General features: G+C 39.4%; 1 protein-coding gene across 1 annotated transcript in view; it reads right to left on the reverse strand.

Annotated features, from left to right (window-relative positions):
* Window positions 1-8,034: 8,034 nt before the first annotated feature.
* The window catches only part of LOC139536326 (protein phosphatase 1 regulatory subunit 1A-like), a 119,529-nt gene continuing 104,592 nt past the window's right edge, over window positions 8,035-22,971 (reverse strand). The window contains exon 7 of the mRNA XM_071336769.1: window positions 8,035-8,773. Coding sequence (XP_071192870.1) covers window positions 8,727-8,773 — 47 coding nt within the window. The 3' untranslated portion in view covers window positions 8,035-8,726. The remainder of the gene's footprint in view (window positions 8,774-22,971) is intronic.

Raw genomic sequence — 22,971 nt, forward strand, 5'->3', positions numbered from 1 at the left:
TAAGTTTGCCGATGACACAACCTGATCACTGACAACGACGAGACAGCCTATAGGGAGGAGGTCAGAGACCTGGCCATGTGGTACCAGGACAACAACCTCTCCCTCAACGTGATCAAGACAAAGGAGATGATTGTGGACTACAGGAAAAAGAGGACCGAGCACGCCCCCATTCTTATCTGCAGTGGAGCAGGTTGAGAGCTTCAAGTTCCTTGGTGTCCACATCACCAACAAACTAACATGGTCCAAACACACCAAGACAATCGTGAAGAGGGCACGATAAAACCTATTCTCCCTCAGGAGACTGAAAAGATTTGACATGGGTCTTCACATCCTCAAAAGGTTCTACAGCTGCACCATCGTGAGCATCCTGACTGGTTGCATCACTGCCTGGTATGGCAACTGCTCGGCCTCCGACCGCAAGTCACTATAGAGTGTAGTGCGAATGGCCCAGTACATCACTGGGGCCAAGCTTCCTGCCTTCCAGGACCTCTATACCAGGCGGTGTCAGAGGAAGGCCTTAAAAATTGTGAAAGACTCCAGCCACCCTAGTCATAGACTGTTCTCTCTGCTACCGCACGGCAAGCTGTACCGGATAGCCAAGTCTAGGTCCAAGAGGCTTCTAAACAGCTTCTACCCCCAAGCCAAAAGACTCCTGAACATCTAATCAAATGGCTACCCAGACTATTTGCATTGCCCCCCCCCCCCCCTCCCCCTCTTTTACACCGCTGCTTCTCTCTGTTGTTATCATCTATGCATAGTCACTTTAATAACTCTACCTACATGTACATATTACCTCAACTAACCGGTGCCACCGCACATTGACTCTGTACCAGTACCCCCTGTATATAGTCTCGCTATTGTTATTTTACTGCTGCTCTTTAATTGCTTGTTACTTTTATTTTTTATTCTTATCAGTATCACTATGACTCCTATATATTCCACTGCTAAAGACTGAACTATGACTCCTGTATATTCCACTGCTAAAGACTGTGATATGACTCTTATATATTCCACTCCTAAAGACAGAACTATGTCTCCTATATATTCCACTCCTAAAGACAGAACTATGTCTCCTGTATATTCCACTGCTAAAGACTGAACTATGTCTCCTATATATTCCACTGTTAAAGACTGAACTATGACTCCTGTATATTCCACTGCTAAAGACAGAACTATTACTCCTATATATTCCACTGCTAAAGACAGAACTATGACTCCTGTATATCCCACTGCTAAAGACAGAACTATGACTCCTATATATTCCACTGCTAAAGACTGAACTATGACTCCTATATATTCCACTGTTAAAGACTGAACTATGACTCCTGTATATTCCACTGCTAAAGACTGAACTATGACTCCTATATATTCCACTGTTAAAGACAGAACTATGACTCCTATATATTCCACTCCTAAAGACAGAACTATGACTCCTATATATTCCACTGCTAAAGACTGAACTATGACTCCTGTATATTCCACTGCTAAAGACAGAACTATGACTCCTGTATATTCCACTGCTAAAGACTGAACTATGACTCCTGTATATTCCACTGCTAAAGACTGAACTATGACTCCTATATATTCCACTGCTAAAGACAGAACTATGACTCCTGTATATTCCACTGCTAAAGACTGAACTATGACTCCTGTATATTCCACTGCTAAAGACTGAACTATGACTCCTATATATTCCACTGCTAAAGACTGAACAATGACTCCTGTATATTCCACTGCTAAAGACTGAACTATGACTCCTGTATATTCCACTGCTAAAGACAGAACTATGACTCCTGTATATTCCACTGTTAAAGACAGAACTATGACTCCTATATATTCCACTGCTAAAGACTGAACTATGACTCCTATATATTCCACTGCTAAAGACAGAACTATGACTCCTATATATTCCACTGCTAAAGACAGAACTATGACTCCTATATATTCCACTGCTAAAGACAGAACTATGACTCCTGTATATTCCACTGCTAAAGACTGAACTATGACTCCTATATATTCCACAGCTAAAGACTGAACAATGACTCCTGTATATTCCACTGTTAAAGACAGAACTATGACTCCTGTATATTCCACTGCTAAAGACTGAACTATGACTCCTATATATTCCACTGTTAAAGACAGAACTATGACTCCTGTATATTCCACTGCTAAAGACTGTTATGGTTGTGCTTCTCTACCGGTTTCTCCTCTCAGAGCAGTGAGGAGGTTTCTATGCAGTGCTACATCATGTCTTTCCCTCTGCTCCCGCTGCAGCCAGAGTGTCCACCAGCTGTGTCCAGAAGAGGGCAGTACTGGGTTACGAGACACTATCTGGGTATTCGACCGTAGTAACATATTTTAACTGGTTATGCTAAATGTAAAGATAGCCATGTCATTTTCCTGACCACATTACATGGACACGAAAATGGTTAGTTGTATTTTCGGCTGGTTAGTTTTTTCAGGTCAGGTCACATCATGTCAAATACTGAATGGTGAAAGCAATTATTCCATTTGTGTGGAACATCTCATTAAATTGTGGAAAAAAACACAGAAAAAACGAATTGTTTATAAATATGGTAAAGTCTGAGAGACATCTCTTTGTGTTTCTTGTTGATGTCTAGACGGAGGCGGTTGAGAGGAGGTGCAACCTCAATAACCGTGTGCGTGAGTTTGCGCGCGTGTGTGTTCGAGATATGCGACCTCGATGACCAGGAATCTGGGGGAAGGGTACAGGTCACAGAGCTAATTAACTATAAGATTCATGCAGCCAATTGACAGTATTTCCAATTATATTATAACACCCTCGTAGTCACTGCGCTAGATTTAAAGGTACAATCTGGCATCGGGGAATCTTTTCAATGGTCATTTCAATTCTACATATTTACCCGTTAATAAAGCAAATCCCAGATTGTAGCTTTAATGTAGGAGTGTGCCAGTAGGAAAGTGAAGAGGAGGTGGTGTAACGGGAGAAGGTTGCCTCTCTCTATGCTGGAAAACATTGTGAGAGTGTTTAGTTTAGACTCCTGAGAGGTTGCAGCATAGCAGGAAAAAGTAAAATCACTCATTTATTTTTCTGTAAACACTGAAAGCAATGTATAACAGATTTTAATTGAAAACATTCTAATACTGTTTCGTCTATGTGGTTCTCTTAATCATGTTCCTTATTATCTGTTGCCCAAACACTGTGGCCAGATTGTAAGTGCAGCTTGCCATAAGAAGCAGGCGCCCAGAAAAGGAGAGGTGTAAAGAGAGAAATCTGGCACAGAGAGGCAGAGGACGGACCGTGCCATCGTCATCAAATCAGCGCTTTTACCCTCCATCCCCCTATAACTCTCTATCCCTCTCTATACCCCTCCATCCCCCTATAACTCTCTATCCCTCTCTATACCCCTCCACCCCTCTCTATACCCCTCCACCCCTCTCTATACCCCTCCGTCTCTCTCTATACCCCTCCATCCCTCTCTATACCCCTCCACCCCTCTCTATACCCCTCCACCCCTCTCTATACCCCTCCACCCCTCTCTATACCCCTCCATCTCTCTCTACCAATCCATCTCTCTCTATACCAATCCATCCCTCTCTATACCCCTCCACCCCTCTCTATACCCCTCCATCTCTCTCTACCAATCCATCTCTCTCTATACCAATCCATCCCTCTCTATACCCCTCCACCCCTCTCTATACCTCTCCATCTCTCTCTATACCCCTCCATCTCTCTCTATACCAATCCATCTCTCTCTATACCCCTCCATCCCTCTCTATACTCCTCCATCCCTCTCTATACCCCTCCACCCCTCTCTATACCCCTCCACCCCTCTCTATACCCCTCCATCTCTCTCTATACCCCTCCATCTCTCTATACCAATCCATCTCTCTCTATACCCCTCCATCCCTCTCTATACCCCTCCACCCCTCTCTATACCCCTCCATCTCTCTCTACCAATCCACCCCTCTCTATACCCCTCCATCTCTCTCTATACCCCTCCATCTCTCTCTATACCAATCCATCCCTCTCTATACCCCTCCACCCCTCTCTATACCCCTCCATCTCTCTCTATACCCCTCCATCTCTCTCTATACCAATCCATCCCTCTCTATACTCCTCCATCCCTCTCTATACTCCTCCACCCCTCTCTATACCCCTCCACCCCTCTCTATACCCCTCCACCCCTCTCTATACCCCTCCACCCCTCTCTATACTCCTCCATCCCTCTCTATACCAATCCATCCCTCTCTATACCCCTCCACCCCTCTCTATACCCCTCCATCCCTCTCTATACCCCTCCACCCCTCTCTATACTCCTCCACCCCTCTCCATACCCTTCCATCGCTCTATATACCCATCCATCCCTCTGTGTGTCATTCTGGGTAAGTCTCTAAAAGCTTTGCACAACTGGCATGTGCAACATTTACACATTATTATTTAAAAAATGCTTTAAGCTCTGTTAAGTTGTTTGTTGATCATTGCTCGACAGCTATTTTCCCATCTTGCCATAGGTTTTCAAGATGATTTAAGTCAAAACTGCAACTAGGCCACTCAGGAACATTCAATGTCATCTTGGTAAGCAACTCCAGTGTATATTATTTTGCCTTGTGTTATTGTCCTGCTGAAAGGTAAATGTCTCCCAGAGTCTGGTGGAAAGCAGACTGAACCAGGTTTTCCTCTAGGACTTTGCATTCGCTCAGCTCTACTCCGCTTCTTTTTATCCTAAATTCTCTAGTTCTTGTCGATGACAAGCATACCCATAACATGATGCAGCCACCACCATGCTTGAAGGTATGAAGATTGGTACTCAGTGATGTGTTGTGTTGGATTTGCCCCAAATGTAACACTGTATTTAGGATAGAAAGGTAATTTCTTTGCCACATTTTTTGCTAAATTACTTTAGTGCCTTAATGCAAATGAGATGCATGTTTTGGGATATTTGTATTCTGTACAGCACTTCCTTCTTTTCACTCTGTCATTTAGGTTATTGTTGTTGTTGATCCATCCTCAGTTTTCTCCTATCAGAGCCATTCAACTCTGTAACTGTTTTAAAATCACAATTGGACTCAAGGTGAAATCCATGAGCGGTTTCCTTCCTCTCCGGCAACTGAGTTATGAAGGACACCTGTATTTTGTAGTGACTGGGTGTATTGATACACCATCCAAAGTGTAATTAAAAACTTCACCATGCTCAAAGCAATATTCAACGTGTGCTTTTTTTTTTTTTTACCCATCTACCAATAGGCTCCCTTCTTTGCGAGGCATTGGGAAACCTCCCTGATCTTTGTGGTTGAATCTGTGTTTGAAATTCCATGGTGGATTGAGGGTCCATACAGATAATTGTTTGTTTGGAGTACAAAGATGAGGTAGTCAGTCACAAATCATGTTAAACAGTATTATTGCACCCAGAGTGAGTCCATGCAACTTATTATGTGACTTGTTAAGCACATTTTTACTCCCGAACTTATTTAGACTTGCCATGACAAAGGGATTGAATTCGTATTTACTCAAGACATTTCAGCTTTTCATTTTTATAACAATTTGTAAGCACTTCTAAAAACATTATTTCACTTTGACATTATGGGGTATTGTGTGTAGCCCAGAGACAAAAAATCTAAATTTAATACATGTTTTATTCAGGCTGCAACACAACAAAATGTGGAAAAAGTCAAGGGGTGTGTATACTTTCTGAAGGCACTGTATATTGTATGAATTCAGGAGGTCAGACAATCATAGCTAGGTTACTATTTTCTTTCAAAATTGACATTCATACAAATGCAGGAGACTCTAATGGATGTGTGTAGATGTTCTGCTTCGTCTCCAAGTCCCTACGAGATCATTATCTCTCCGTCATGCTGCCCCTAAAATTAGGCCTCCAGAGAGCAAGCTCAGCAGTATGATTGCTTCTATCCGAGTCACTAACGTAAATACAGGCAGCGGAGAGAGAGAGAGAGAAAGATGGAAAGAGACAGTTAGAAGAGAGTTAGAGATGGAGAGAGAGAGATAGAGGGTAGAGAGAGAGATAGAGGGTAGAGAGAGAGATAGAGGGTAGAGAGAGAGATAGAGGGTAGAGAGAGAGATAGAGGGTAGAGAGAGAGATAGAGGGTAGAGAGAGAGATAGAGGGTAGAGAGAGAGTTAGAGATGGAGAGAGAGAGATAGAGGGTAGAGAGAGAGAACGAGAACAAGACAACGAGAGAGGAGGGGTTGTGCCGGTTTCTACTGAAAACAGACAGGAAAGGCCCTGGACTGGACCTTTCAACCAAGCCAACATGCTGGTCCAGAGTATCATATCCATCACATGGGTCATTGAGCCTGACTGTTGTACATTCAGACTGCCGTTCCAGTCCTGTTTGATGCTCATGACGTTGGTTTGTCCTTGTTGCAGGATCATGACCCATCACAACCAGACCACCCAGGAGATAGGACACCCGTCGGACCTTCTGGTCGGGATTCGGGCCTTCACTGCCAGCCTGCACAACCTGTCATGTTACCTCAGTCTGGATGTCACTAGGCTGTTGAAGAATGTCCTGCTGCATTAGACGCTGGACTCGTACGAGAGACAGTCAATCACTACACCGTATACGAACTGGTAAAGTCTGACACACACATGCACACACATATATATATATATATAAACTCAAACACACACAAACACAACCACTGTACAGAGGACAGTCCATCACAACACTCTACACTGACTCATACAAGCTGACTCATACAGGCTGACTCATACAGGCTGACTCATACAGGCTGACTCATACAGGCTGACTCATACAGGGCACGCCCACATAGACACATCCACATAGACAGGGCTGAATTAGAGCAGGTTAAGAGCTTCTAGTTCCTCTGTATCCAAGTGGTCTAAACACATGCGCACAGTCGTGAAGAAGGCCTCTTCCCCATAAGGAGGTTGAAAAAGTTTGGCATGGGCCCTCTAATCCTCAAAAAAAGTTATACAGCTGTACCATTGAGAGCATTTTTACTGGCTGCATGACTGCTACGGCAATAGCACCGCCTCGATCACGGCGCAGCTACAGAGGGTGGTGCAGAAAGCCCCGTACATCACTGGGGCCGAGTTCCCTGCCATCCAGGACCTCTATATCAGGCAGTGTGGTAGGAAGGCCCGGAAAATCCTTAAAGACTCCAACCACCCAAACCATCTCTGCTTCCGCATGGCAAGCGGTACCGGTGCAACAGGTCTGGCACCAACAGGCTCTTGAACAGCTTCTATCCCCAAGCAATAAGACTGATAACAAAATAGCGGCACAGACTATCTGAGTAAAATAAAGTAAAATCAATCGTTTTTTCTAAGTGGTGAGTGAATGATTTGATAAAAGGCGGGACATGATTGTTTTGTTGCGGTTCAAAGGGTCAAAAGGCAGGACCTTCCGGCACAATCCGGGACATGTAGGCACCCTAAGTATATTCTACCTGGTGGTAGCCCTGTGTAGTAGCTGTGGTTCAGTAAGAGGTTTACTTGGTAAGTACTGTCACGTTCGTCATAAGGAGTAGACCAAGATGCAGTGTGGTATGCCAAATACAATTAAACTCAGTTTTTCACAATTCCTGACATTTAATCCTAGTAAAAATTCCCTGTCTGAGATCAGTTAGGATCACCACTTTATTTTAAGAAAGTGAAATTTCAGAATAATAATAGAGAGAATGAGGACACCAGGAATATCTCCCTTACGTAACTCTACAGTAGGTCATGCAGTGACGTCAATGGGAGTGGGAGATTTCCACCAAAGCTCCAGTTATACATGCAGATCTCAAGCTAGTATTGATTCAAGAATCTTTAGATTCAGAACAGTGGTGTTCTTTAATAAACAAATTAGGCACATTTGGACAGTCTTGATACAACATTTTGAACAGAAATGCAATGGTTCATTGGATCTGTCTGAAACATACACAGCTGCCATCTAGTGGCCAAAATATAAACCTGGGCTGGAATAATTCGTTGTTGCCTTTCTCTTGCATTTCAAAGATGATGGTACCAAAAAAATAATTCTTTGTATTATCTTTTACCAGATCTAATGTGTTAAATTCTCCTACAATCCTTTCACATTTCCACAAACTTCAAAGTGTTTCCTTTCAAATGGTACCAAGAATATTCATATCCTTTCTTCAGGGCCTGAGCTACAGGCAGTTAGATTTGGGTATGTCATTTTAGGCGAAAATGTTAAAAGGTTGAAGGTTGAAATTCAGAGGTTGAAATAACTTTCCATGTTCAAAACTGTGCACTCTCCTCAAACAATAGCATGGTATTATTTCACTGTAATAGCTACTGTAAATTGGTCAGTGCAGTTAGATTAACAATAATTTAAGCTTTCTACCAATATCAGATATGTCTATGTCCTGGGAAATGTTCTTGTTACTTACAACCTCATGCTAATCACATTAGCCTACGTTAGCTCAACCGTCCCGCAGGGGACCCACCAATCCTGAAGTTAAATACATTTCTAAGGCATTCTGTTTGGAGTGATAAATATGTCCTAACAGGACATGGATCTCAAGACAGGTATCAACCCTATTGGAGCCTGAGGGGTTTCACATCATAATTCTCCTTTCAACTGATAAAGCATTCTGCTTGGAGTGAGTGATACCTTTTGACTGTTTCCTCATCTTCACTCTGTTTCTCCTCCTCAGCTAGTCGTCTCGTCTCGTCCCGTCCGTCTGTCTGTGTGTGTCTTACCAGGCAGTCTCTTCTGGAGGTTAGCCATGGCCTCAGGCTTGTCAAAGTTAGCTTTCATGTGAAACAGCATGTCCATGTTTTCTATCACTAGTTTCTGACAGGAAAGAAGGAGAGGAAAAGGTAAGAGGAGAGGAGAGAAAGATAATATGATTAAAGGAAAGGACACAAGAGAGGACAAGAGAAGAGAAGAGAGGAAGAGGAGAGGGGAGGAAAAGGAGAGGAGAGGAGAAAGAGAATAAGATAAAAGAGAGGATAGGAATAGGAGAGGAAGAGGAAATTGGAGGAGAAAGAGAAAAATATGAAACGAGGGGAGAGAAGAGGAGAGGAGAGGAAGAAGGAGGGAGGGAGAGAAATGTTGGATACTGTCAAACTACCAGGTTAAGAGTGTAATCACAAAGTGGATGTCAAGTTCAATCTTATTGTCAACTTTCTATCATGTACTGTAAGAGGTCTAACATATTGATCAAGAGATCAGACTGTATGTGGATGGAGGCTGTAACACTCCATGGGATAAAAAAAAAAAGTGTTTTAAATAGAGATGTTAAAAGGGGATGTTCCGGTCACAACTACCTTCTCTTTTGGACTGGGTGAGGTGAGTAGAACTGACTTCATAGTTCCACAGCTGCAGATCAGGCCACTGTCAAATATTTATGAGCCACCTGTAATTGTTTGACGCTTAATCCGACCCCCAGTTCTCCAGTTCATGAGGTGATATGCCACATCCGGTTCTCACTGAGGAATTTGAGACCGTCCATATGGACCAATCAGCTGGGCCAGGGCCTGCATCTCTGGGCAGATTAGGGATGACGTGGAGAATATGGATGTGCTATGTTAGACTGTTAAACTGTTGTTTAGACTGTAGTTTAGACTGTGGCTTAATTCAATCCTACCTACATTCAGATATGTACAGTTGAAGTCGTAGGTTTACATACACTGAGGTTGGAGTCATTAAAACTAGTTTTTCAACCACTCCACACATTTTTTGTTAACAAACTAGTCAAAAATAGTTTTGGCAAGTCGGTTAGGACATCTACTTTATGCATGACACAAGTCATTTTTCCAACAATTGTTTACATACAGATTATTTCACTTATAATTCACTGTATCACAATTCCAGTGGGTCAGAAGTTTACATACACTAAGTTGACTGTGCCTTTAAACAGCTTGGAAAATTCCAGAAAACGATGTCATGGCTTTAGAAGCTTCTGATAGGCTAATTGACATCATTTGAGTCAATTGGAGGTGTACCTGTGGATGTATTTCAAGACCTACCTTCAAACTTAGTGCCTCTTTGCTTGACATCATGGGAAAATCAAAAGAAATCAGCCAAGACCTCAGAATTTGTTTTAGACCTTCACAAACCTGGTTCATCCTTGGGAGCAATTTCCAAATGCCTGAAGGTACCACATTCATCTGTACAAACAATAGTACGCAAGTATAAACACCATGGGACCACGCAGCCGTCATACCGCTCAGGAAGGAGACGCGTTCTGTCTCCTAGAGATGAACGTACTTTGGTGCGAAAAGTGCATATCAATTCCAGAACAACAGCAAAGGACCTTGTGAAGATGCTGGAGGAAACAGGTGCAAAAGTATCTATATCCACAGTTAAACGAGTCCTATATCGACATAACCTGAAAGACCGCTCAGCAAGGAAGAAGCCACTGCTCCAAAACCGCCATAAAAAAGCCAGACTACGGTTTGCAACTGCACATGGGGACAAAGATCGTACTTTTTGGAGAAATGTTCTCTTGTCTAATGAAAGAAAAATAGACTTGTTTGGCCAAAATGACCATCGTTATGTTTGAAGGAAAAAGTGGGACGCTTGCAAGCCGAAGAACACCATCCCAAACGTGAAGCACGGGGGTGGCAGAATCATGTTGTGGGGATGCTTTTCTGCAGGAGGGACTGGTGCACTTCACAAAATAAATAGCATCATGAGGTAGGAAAATTATGTGGATATATTGAAGCAACATCTCAAGACATCAGTCAGGAAGTTAGAGCTTGGTCGCAAATGGTTCTTCCAAATGGAAAATGACCCCAAGCATACTTCCAAAATTGTGGCAAAATGGCTTAAAGACAACTAAGTCAAGGTATTGGAGTGGCCATCACAAAGCCCTGACCTCAATCCCATAGAACATTTGTGGGCAGAACTGAAAAAGCGTGTGTGCGCAAGGAGACCAATAAACCTGACTCAGTTACACCAGCTCTGTCAGGAGGAATGGGCCAAAATTCACCCAACTTATTGTGGGAAGCTTGTGGAAGGCTACCCGAAATGTTTGACCCAAGTTAAACAATTTTAAGGCAATGCTACCAAATACTAATTGAGTGTATGTAAACTTCTGACCCACTGGGAATGAGATGAAAGAAATAAAAGCATACAGCTGTGTATGTTTCAGACTGATCCAATGAACCATTGCATTTCTGTTCAAAATGTTGTATCAAGACTGTCCAAATGTGCCTAATTTGTTTATTAAAGAACACCACTGTTCTGAATCTAAAGATTCTTGAATCAATACTAGCTTGAGATCTGCATGTATAACTGGAGCTTTGGTGGAAATCTCCCACTCCCATTGACGTCACTGCATGACCTACTGTAGAGTTACGTAAGGGAGATATTCCTGGTCTCCTCTTCCAGAACGTTCTGAAGAGGATGACGTAAGACACACTACTACTTATGATATACTGAATGGAGAATTTGGTAGTACTTTACCTTATAGCGTGGTAATAACAGGGTAATTACCATGTTATTATTAGGTCATTATTATTAGTAACCAGTAGTAGTTTGTTAATTTCAGTCTTTTTGGGCATAGGGTTGTTGTGTGTATTGTTTAGGTTATGTTATAACAGTGTAAAGTCAGTTGTCATAAGGTGACTCCAGCTGCCATGAAAATCTCCTGACCCAAGGTATGACCAATCTAATCTCTCTGTTCCCTGGCTTCAGCTCATGCACAAGCTGATGAGCCCATTGAGAGCCTGAGGGACCTGGTTTCCCCTCAAACAGACATCAAGGTACAGTAGAAACATTTTACATCAGCCCTGGTCTAGAGTAGAGTTTTGATGTTAACATCCAGATGTCAGGAACGGCTAAAATATCACAGCAAATGTTCTGTTTTTTCATACATACAGTGTTCTTTATATAGATTTATTTCAGAATGTGCGAACATGTGGGCCTACATGCATGTTTTGTTGACCATTGGTATAGAATACACTAGAACAGAATAGATAGAACGGAACATAATACAATAGAACACGTCTTTATTTTAACTAGGCAAGTCAGTTAAGGACAAAATCTTCTTTACAGTGACGGCCTACCCGGCCAAATCCGGTACTACAGTGACACCTCTTGCACTGAGATGCAGTGTCTTAGACCACTGCGCCATTCTGGAGCCCAGCAGAATAGAATAAAACAGAACAGAATACAACAGAACAGAATACAACAGAACACAATAGAACAGAACACAATAGAACAGCATACAATAGAACAGCATACAATAGAACAGCATACAATAGAACAGCATACAATAGAACGGAATACAATAGAACAGCATACAATAGAACGGAATACAATAGAACAGCATACAATAGAACGGAATACAATAGAACAGCATACAATAGAACGGAATACAATAGAACAGCATACAATAGAACGGAATACAATAGAACAGCATACAACAGAACGGAATACAACAGAACGGAATACAACAGAACGGAATACAACAGAATACAATAGAACAGAACGGAATACAATAGAACAGCATACAATAGAACGGAATACAATAGAACAGCATACAACAGAACGGAATACAACAGAACGGAATACAACAGAACGGAATACAACAGAACGGAATACAACAGAACGGAATACAACAGAACGGAATACAACAGAACGGAATACAATACAACGGAATACAATACAACGGAATACAATAGAACGGAATACAATAGAACGGAATACAATAGAACGGAATACAACAGAACGGAATACAACAGAACGGAATACAATAGAACGGAATACAACAGAACGGAATACAACAGAACGGAATACAACAGAACGGAATACAATAGAACGGAATACAATAGAACGGAATACAACAGAACGGAATACAACAGAATACAATAGAACAGAACACAACAGAACAGAACAGAATAGAACAGAACATAATAGAACAGAACATAATAGAACACAATAGAACAGCATACAATAGAACGGAATACAATAGAACGGAATACAATAGAACGGAATACAATAGAACGGAATACAATAAAACGGAATACAATAGAACGGAATACAACAGAATACAATAGAACAGAATACAACAGAACGGAATACAACAGAACGGAATACAACAGAACGGAATACAACAGAACAGAATACAACAGAATACAATAGAACAGAATACAACAGAACGGAATACAACAGAACAGCGTACAACAGAACGGAATACAACAGAACAGCATACAACAGAACGGAATACAATAGAACAGCATACAATAGAACGGAATACAATAGAACAGCATACAATAGAACGGAATACAACAGAACGGAATACAACAGAACGGAATACAACAGAACGGAATACAACAGAACAGAATACAACAGAATACAATACAACAGAATACAACAGAACGGAATACAACAGAACAGCATACAACAGAACGGAATACAATAGAACAGCATACAATAGAACGGAATACAACAGAACGGAATACAACAGAACGGAATACAACAGAACGGAATACAACAGAACGGAATACAACAGAACGGAATACAACAGAACGGAATACAACAGAACGGAATACAACAGAACAGCGTACAACAGAACGGAATACAATAGAACAGCATACAATAGAACGGAATACAATAGAACAGCATACAATAGAACGGAATACAACAGAACGGAATACAACAGAACGGAATACAACAGAACGGAATACAACAGAACGGAATACAACAGAACGGAATACAACAGAACGGAATACAACAGAACAGCGTACAACAGAACGGAATACAATAGAACAGCATACAATAGAACGGAATACAACAGAACAGAATACAACAGAATACAATAGAACAGAATACAACAGAACGGAATACAACAGAACAGCGTACAACAGAACGGAATACAATAGAACAGCATACAATAGAACGGAATACAATAGAACAGCATACAACAGAACGGAATACAATAGAACGGAATACAACAGAACGGAATACAACAGAACGGAATACAACAGAACGGAATACAACAGAACGGAATACAACAGAACGGAATACAACAGAACGGAATACAACACAACGGAATACAACACAACGGAATACAACAGAACGGAATACAATAGAACGGAATACAATAGAACGGAATACAATAGAACGGAATACAATAGAACGGAATACAACAGAACGGAATACAACAGAACGGAATACAATAGAACGGAATACAACAGAACGGAATACAACAGAATACAATAGAACAGAACACAACAGAACAGAACAGAATAGAACAGAACATAATAGAACAGAATATAACAGAACACAATAGAACAGCATACAATAGAACGGAATACAATAGAACGGAATACAATAGAACGGAATACAATAGAACGGAATACAATAGAACGGAATACAACAGAATACAATAGAACAGAATACAACAGAACGGAATACAACAGAACGGAATACAACAGAACGGAATACAACAGAACAGAATACAACAGAATACAATAGAACAGAATACAACAGAACGGAATACAACAGAACAGCGTACAACAGAACGGAATACAATAGAACAGCATACAATAGAACGGAATACAATAGAACAGCATACAATAGAACGGAATACAATAGAACAGCATACAATAGAACGGAATACAATAGAACAGCATACAATAGAACGGAATACAATAGAACAGCATACAATAGAACGGAATACAACAGAACAGAATACAACAGAATACAATAGAACAGAATACAACAGAACGGAATACAACAGAACAGCGTACAACAGAACGGAATACAACAGAACGGAATACAACAGAACGGAATACAACAGAACGGAATACAACAGAACGGAATACAACAGAACGGAATACAACAGAACGGAATACAACAGAACGGAATACAACAGAACGGAATACAACACAACGGAATACAACACAACGGAATACAATACAACGGAATACAATACAACGGAATACAATAGAACGGAATACAATAGAACGGAATACAACAGAACGGAATACAACAGAACGGAATACAATAGAACGGAATACAACAGAACGGAATACAACAGAATACAATAGAACAGAACACAACAGAACAGAACAGAATAGAACAGAACATAATAGAACAGAATATAACAGAACACAATAGAACAGCATACAATAGAACGGAATACAATAGAACGGAATACAATAGAACGGAATACAATAGAACGGAATACAATAGAACGGAATACAATAGAACGGAATACAATAGAACGGAATACAATAAAACGGAATACAATAGAACGGAATACAACAGAATACAATAGAACAGAATACAACAGAACGGAATACAACAGAACGGAATACAACAGAATACAATAGAACAGAATACAACAGAACGGAATACAACAGAACAGCGTACAACAGAACGGAATACAATAGAACAGCATACAATAGAACGGAATACAATAGAACAGCATACAATAGAACGGAATACAATAGAACAGCATACAATAGAACGGAATACAACAGAACGGAATACAACAGAACGGAATACAACAGAACGGAATACAACAGAACAGAATACAACAGAATACAATACAACAGAATACAACAGAACGGAATACAACAGAACAGCATACAACAGAAGGGAATACAATAGAACAGCATACAATAGAACGGAATACAATAGAACAGCATACAATAGAACGGAATACAACAGAACGGAATACAACAGAACGGAATACAACAGAACGGAATACAACAGAACGGAATACAACAGAACGGAATACAACAGAACGGAATACAACAGAACAGCGTACAACAGAACGGAATACAATAGAACAGCATACAATAGAACGGAATACAATAGAACAGCATACAATAGAACGGAATACAACAGAACGGAATACAACAGAACGGAATACAACAGAACGGAATACAACAGAACGGAATACAACAGAACGGAATACAACAGAACGGAATACAACAGAACAGCGTACAACAGAACGGAATACAATAGAACAGCATACAATAGAACGGAATACAACAGAACAGAATACAACAGAATACAATAGAACAGAATACAACAGAACGGAATACAACAGAACAGCGTACAACAGAACGGAATACAATAGAACAGCATACAATAGAACGGAATACAATAGAACAGCATACAACAGAACGGAATACAATAGAACAGCATACAACAGAACGGAATACAACAGAACGGAATACAACAGAACGGAATACAACAGAACGGAATACAACAGAACGGAATACAACAGAACGGAATACAATACAACGGAATACAATACAACGGAATACAATAGAACGGAATACAATAGAACAGCATACAATAGAACGGAATACAATAGAACGGAATACAATAGAACGGAATACAACAGAACGGAATACAACAGAACGGAATACAACAGAACGGAATACAACAGAATACAATAGAACAGAACATAATAGAACAGAACATAATAGAACAGAACATAATAGAACAGAATATAACAGAACACAATAGAACAGCATACAATAGAACGGAATACAATAGAACGGAATACAATAGAACGGAATACAATAGAACGGAATACAATTGAACGGAATACAACAGAATACAATAGAACAGAATACAACAGAACGGAATACAACAGAACGGAATACAACAGAACGGAATACAACAGAACAGAATACAACAGAATACAATAGAACAGAATACAACAGAACGGAATACAACAGAACAGCGTACAACAGAACGGAATACAATAGAACAGCATACAATAGAACGGAATACAATAGAACAGCATACAATAGAACGGAATACAATAGAACAGCATACAATAGAACGGAATACAACAGAACGGAATACAACAGAACGGAATACAACAGAACGGAATACAACAGAACAGAATACAACAGAATACAATACAACAGAATACAACAGAACGGAATACAACAGAACAGCATACAACAGAACGGAATACAATAGAACAGCATACAATAGAACGGAATACAATAGAACAGCATACAATAGAACGGAATACAACAGAACGGAATACAACAGAACGGAATACAACAGAACGGAATACAACAGAACGGAATACAACAGAACGGAATACAACAGAACAGCGTACAACAGAACGGAATACAATAGAACAGCATACAATAGAACGGAATACAATAGAACAGCATACAACAGAACGGAATACAACAGAACGGAATACAACAGAACGGAATACAACAGAACGGAATACAACAGAACGGAATACAACAGAACGGAATACAACAGAACAGCGTACAACAGAACGGAATACAATAGAACAGCATACAATAGAACGGAATACAACAGAACAGAATACAACAGAATACAATAGAACAGAATACAACAGAACGGAATACAACAGAACAGCGTACAACAGAACGGAATACAATAGAACAGCATACAATAGAACGGAATACAATAGAACAGCATACAATAGAACGGAATACAACAGAACGGAATACAACAGAACGGAATACAACAGAACGGAATACAACAGAACGGAATACAACAGAACGGAATACAATAGAACAGCATACAATAGAACGGAATACAATAGAACAGCATACAATAGAACGGAATACAACAGAACGGAATACAACAGAACGGAATACAACAGAACGGAATACAACAGAACGGAATACAATAGAACAGCATACAATAGAACGGAATACAATAGAACGGAATACAATAGAACGGAATACAATAGAACGGAATACAACAGAATGGAATACAACAGAACGGAATACAACAGAACGGAATACAACAGAACGGAATACAACAGAACGGAATACAACAGAACGGAATACAACAGAACGGAATACAACAGAACAGAATACAACAGAATACAATAGAACAGAATACAACAGAATATAATAGAACAGAATATAACAGAACACAATAGAACAGCATACAATAGAACAGCATACAATAGAACGGAATACAATAGAACGGAATACAACAGAACGGAAATCAACAGAACGGAAATCAACAGAACGGAATACAACAGAACGGAATACAACAGAACATAATACAACAGAACAGAACAGAATAGAACAGAATATAATAGAACAGAATATAACAGAACAGAATAGAACAGAACACAATAGAACATAACACAATAGAACGGAATACAACAGAACGGAATATAACAGAACAGCATACAATAGAACGGAATACAACAGAACGGAATACAACAGAACGGAATACAACAGAACGGAATACAACAGAACAGAATACAGCAGAATACAATAGAACAGAATACAACAGAACAGAACAGAATACAATAGAACAGAATACAACAGAACAGAACAGAACAGAATAGAACAGAATATAATAGAACAGAATACAACAGAATACAACAGAATAGAACATAATAGAACATGATAGAACATAACATAATAGAACATACCCTAATAGAACAGAATAGAACATAATAGAATACAACATAATAGAACATAATAGAACATGATAGAACATAACATAATAGAACATACCCTAATAGAACAGAATAGAATAGAACATAATAGAACAGAATAGAATAGAACAGCATACAATAGAACAGCATACAATAGAACGGAATACAATAGAACAGCATACAATAGAACGGAATACAATAGAACAGCATACAATAGAACGGAATACAATAGAACAGCATACAATAGAACCTAATACAATAGAACAGCATACAATAGAACGGAATACAATAGAACAGCATACAATAGAACGGAATACAATAGAACAGCATACAACAGAACGGAATACAACAGAACGGAATACAACAGAACGGAATACAACAGAATACAATAGAACAGAACGGAATACAATAGAACAGCATACAATAGAACGGAATACAATAGAACAGCATACAATAGAACGGAATACAACAGAACGGAATACAACAGAACGGAATACAACAGAACGGAATACAACAGAACGGAATACAACAGAACGGAATACAACAGAACGGAATACAACAGAACGGAATACAACAGAACGGAATACAACAGAACGGAATACAATACAACGGAATACAATACAACGGAATACAATAGAACGGAATACAATAGAACAGCATACAATAGAACGGAATACAATAGAACGGAATACAACAGAACGGAATACAACAGAACGGAATACAACAGAACAGAATACAATAGAACGGAATACAACAGAACGGAATACAACAGAATACAATAGAACAGAATACAATAGAACAGAACACAACAGAACAGAACAGAATAGAACAGAATATAATAGAACAGAATATAACAGAACACAATAGAACACAATAGAACAGAATACAACAGAACGGAATACAACAGAACGGAATACAACAGAACGGAATACAACAGAACAGAATACAACAGAATACAATAGAACAGAATACAACAGAACGGAATACAACAGAACAGCGTACAACAGAACGGAATACAATAGAACAGCATACAATAGAACGGAATACAATAGAACAGCATACAATAGAACGGAATACAATAGAACAGCATACAATAGAACGGAATACAACAGAACGGAATACAACAGAACGGAATACAACAGAACGGAATACAACAGAACAGAATACAACAGAATACAACAGAACGGAATACAACAGAACAGCATACAACAGAACGGAATACAATAGAACAGCATACAATAGAACGGAATACAATAGAACAGCATACAATAGAACGGAATACAACAGAACGGAATACAACAGAACGGAATACAACAGAACGGAATACAACAGAACAGCGTACAACAGAACGGAATACAACAGAACAGCATACAATAGAACGGAATACAATAGAACAGCATACAATAGAACGGAATACAACAGAACGGAATACAACAGAACGGAATACAACAGAACGGAATACAACAGAACGGAATACAACAGAACGGAATACAACAGAACGGAATACAACAGAACAGCGTACAACAGAACGGAATACAATAGAACAGCATACAATAGAACGGAATACAACAGAACAGAATACAACAGAATACAATAGAACAGAATACAACAGAACGGAATACAACAGAACAGCGTACAACAGAACGGAATACAATAGAACGGAATACAATAGAACGGAATACAATAGAACAGCATACAATAGAACGGAATACAATAGAACGGAATACAACAGAACGGAATACAACAGAACGGAATACAACAGAACGGAATACAACAGAACAGAATACAACAGAATACAATACAACAGAACGGAATACAACAGAACAGCGTACAACAGAACGGAATACAATAGAACAGCATACAATAGAACGGAATACAATAGAACAGCATACAACAGAACGGAATACAACAGAACGGAATACAACAGAACGGAATACAACAGAACGGAATACAACAGAACGGAATACAACAGAACGGAATACAACAGAACGGAATACAACAGAACGGAATACAATAGAACAGCATACAATAGAACGGAATACAACAGAACGGAATACAACAGAACGGAATACAACAGAACGGAATACAACAGAACGGAATACAACAGAACGGAATACAACAGAACGGAATACAACAGAACGGAATACAACAGAACAGAATACAACAGAATACAATAGAACAGAATACAACAGAATATAATAGAACAGAATATAACAGAACACAATAGAACAGCATACAATAGAACAGCATACAATAGAACGGAATACAATAGAACGGAATACAACAGAACGGAAATCAACAGAACGGAAATCAACAGAACGGAATACAACAGAACGGAATACAACAGAACATAATACAACAGAACAGAACAGAATAGAACAGAATATAATAGAACAGAATATAACAGAACAGAATAGAACAGAACACAATAGAACATAACACAATAGAACGGAATACAACAGAACGGAATATAACAGAACAGCATACAATAGAACGGAATACAACAGAACGGAATACAATAGAACGGAATACAACAGAACGGAAATCAACAGAACGGAAATCAACAGAACGGAATACAACAGAACGGAATACAACAGAACATAATACAACAGAACAGAACAGAATAGAACAGAATATAATAGAACAGAATATAACAGAACAGAATAGAACAGAACACAATAGAACATAACACAATAGAACGGAATACAACAGAACGGAATATAACAGAACAGCATACAATAGAACGGAATACAACAGAACGGAATACAACAGAACGGAACAGAACAGAATAGAACAGAATACAACAGAATACAACAGAATAGAACATAATAGAACATGATAGAACATGATAGAACATAACATAATAGAACATACCCTAATAGAACAGAATAGAACATAATAGAATACAACATAATAGAACATAATAGAACATGATAGAACATAACATAATAGAACATACCCTAATAGAACAGAATAGAATAGAACATAATAGAACAGAATAGAATAGAACATAATAGAACAGAACAGAATAGAACATAATAGAACATAACAGAAAATAATAGAATAGAACATAATAGAACATCATATAATATATTAGAACAGAACATAATAGAACATAACAGAAAATAATAGAATAGAACATAATAGAACATAATATATTATAATATAACAGAACAGAATAGAACATAACAGAAAATAATAGAACAGAAAAGAATAGACAGATTATTACCTTGTCAGCTCGGGGATTCAATCTTGCAACCTTTCTGTTACTAGTCTAATGCTCTAACCACTAGGCTACCTACCGGCCCACATAATAGAATAGAATAGAACATAATAGAACAGAACATAAAAGTACAGAACAGAACATAATAGAACAGAACAGAATAGAACATAATAGAACAGAATAGAACATAATAGAACAGAATAGAACAGAATAGAACATGATAGAACAGAATAGAACATAATAGAACATAATAGAACATAACAGAATAGAACAGAATAGAACAGAATAGAACAGAACATAATAGAACAGAATAGAACATAATAGAACAGAACAGAATAGAACAGAACAGAACAGAATATAACATAATAGAACAGAACAGAACATAATAGAACAGAACAGAATAGAACATAATAGAACAGAATAAAACACAATAGAACAGAACAGAATAGAGCAGCATATAATAGAACAGAATAGAACACAATAGAACAGAACAGAATAGAACAGCATATAATAGAACAGAATACAGTAGAACAGAATAAAAGAGAATAGAATAAAAGACAATACAATAGATTAGAATGAACTGAGCCACTTACAGAAATGCTCTGCTGACTCTGCTATAGTAAGCTGCTCATCGCAGAGAGATATAACTGAGTCCTTTGTGAAATGGTGCGAGGCCAATTACTTGGACCTAAATGTACTTAAGACCAAGGGGCTAGTTGTTATGCTGGTGAATGAGGACCCAAAAGCGACTTAATAGAAACAGAGTCTTTAATCCAGTCTTAAACAAACAATGATACTCCTGGATAATATCATAGGTAAATCCAAAACAGGAAACTGAAATCCTCTCGTCAGTAGAGAGGAACGACTGGAGACGCGACCACAGACTGCAGGTCGCTTCAGGAAGGCACAGGCCGTAGCTGACATAGACACCTGCTCACACGCAGCATCTGAAGAAGGCAAAAACACGACAGGGCGGAACAAGGACACAGAACAGCAAACATCAAACAAGAATCCGACAAGGACAGAAGCGGAAAACAGAGGGAGAAATAGGGACTCTAATCAGAGGGCAAAATAGGGGACAGGTGTGAAAGAGTAAATGAGGTAGTAGGAGAATGAGGAACAGCTGGGAGCAGGAACGGAACGATAGAGAGAGAGAGCGAGAGAGGGAGAGAGGGAGGGGGAGAGAGAGGGATAGAAAGAGGGAAAGAACCTAATAAGACCAGCAGAGGGAAGCACAGGGACAAGACATGATAATCAATGACAAAACATGACAGTACCCCCCCACTCACCGAGCGCCTCCTGGCGCACTCGAGGAGGAACCCTGGCGGCAACGAAGGAAATCATCAATCAACGCACGGTCCAGCACGTCCCGAGATGGAACCCAACTCCTCTCCTCAG

The sequence above is a fragment of the Salvelinus alpinus genome, chromosome 12, assembly GCF_045679555.1.
Source record: "Salvelinus alpinus chromosome 12, SLU_Salpinus.1, whole genome shotgun sequence".
In the NCBI taxonomy this organism is placed as follows: domain Eukaryota; kingdom Metazoa; phylum Chordata; class Actinopteri; order Salmoniformes; family Salmonidae; genus Salvelinus; species Salvelinus alpinus.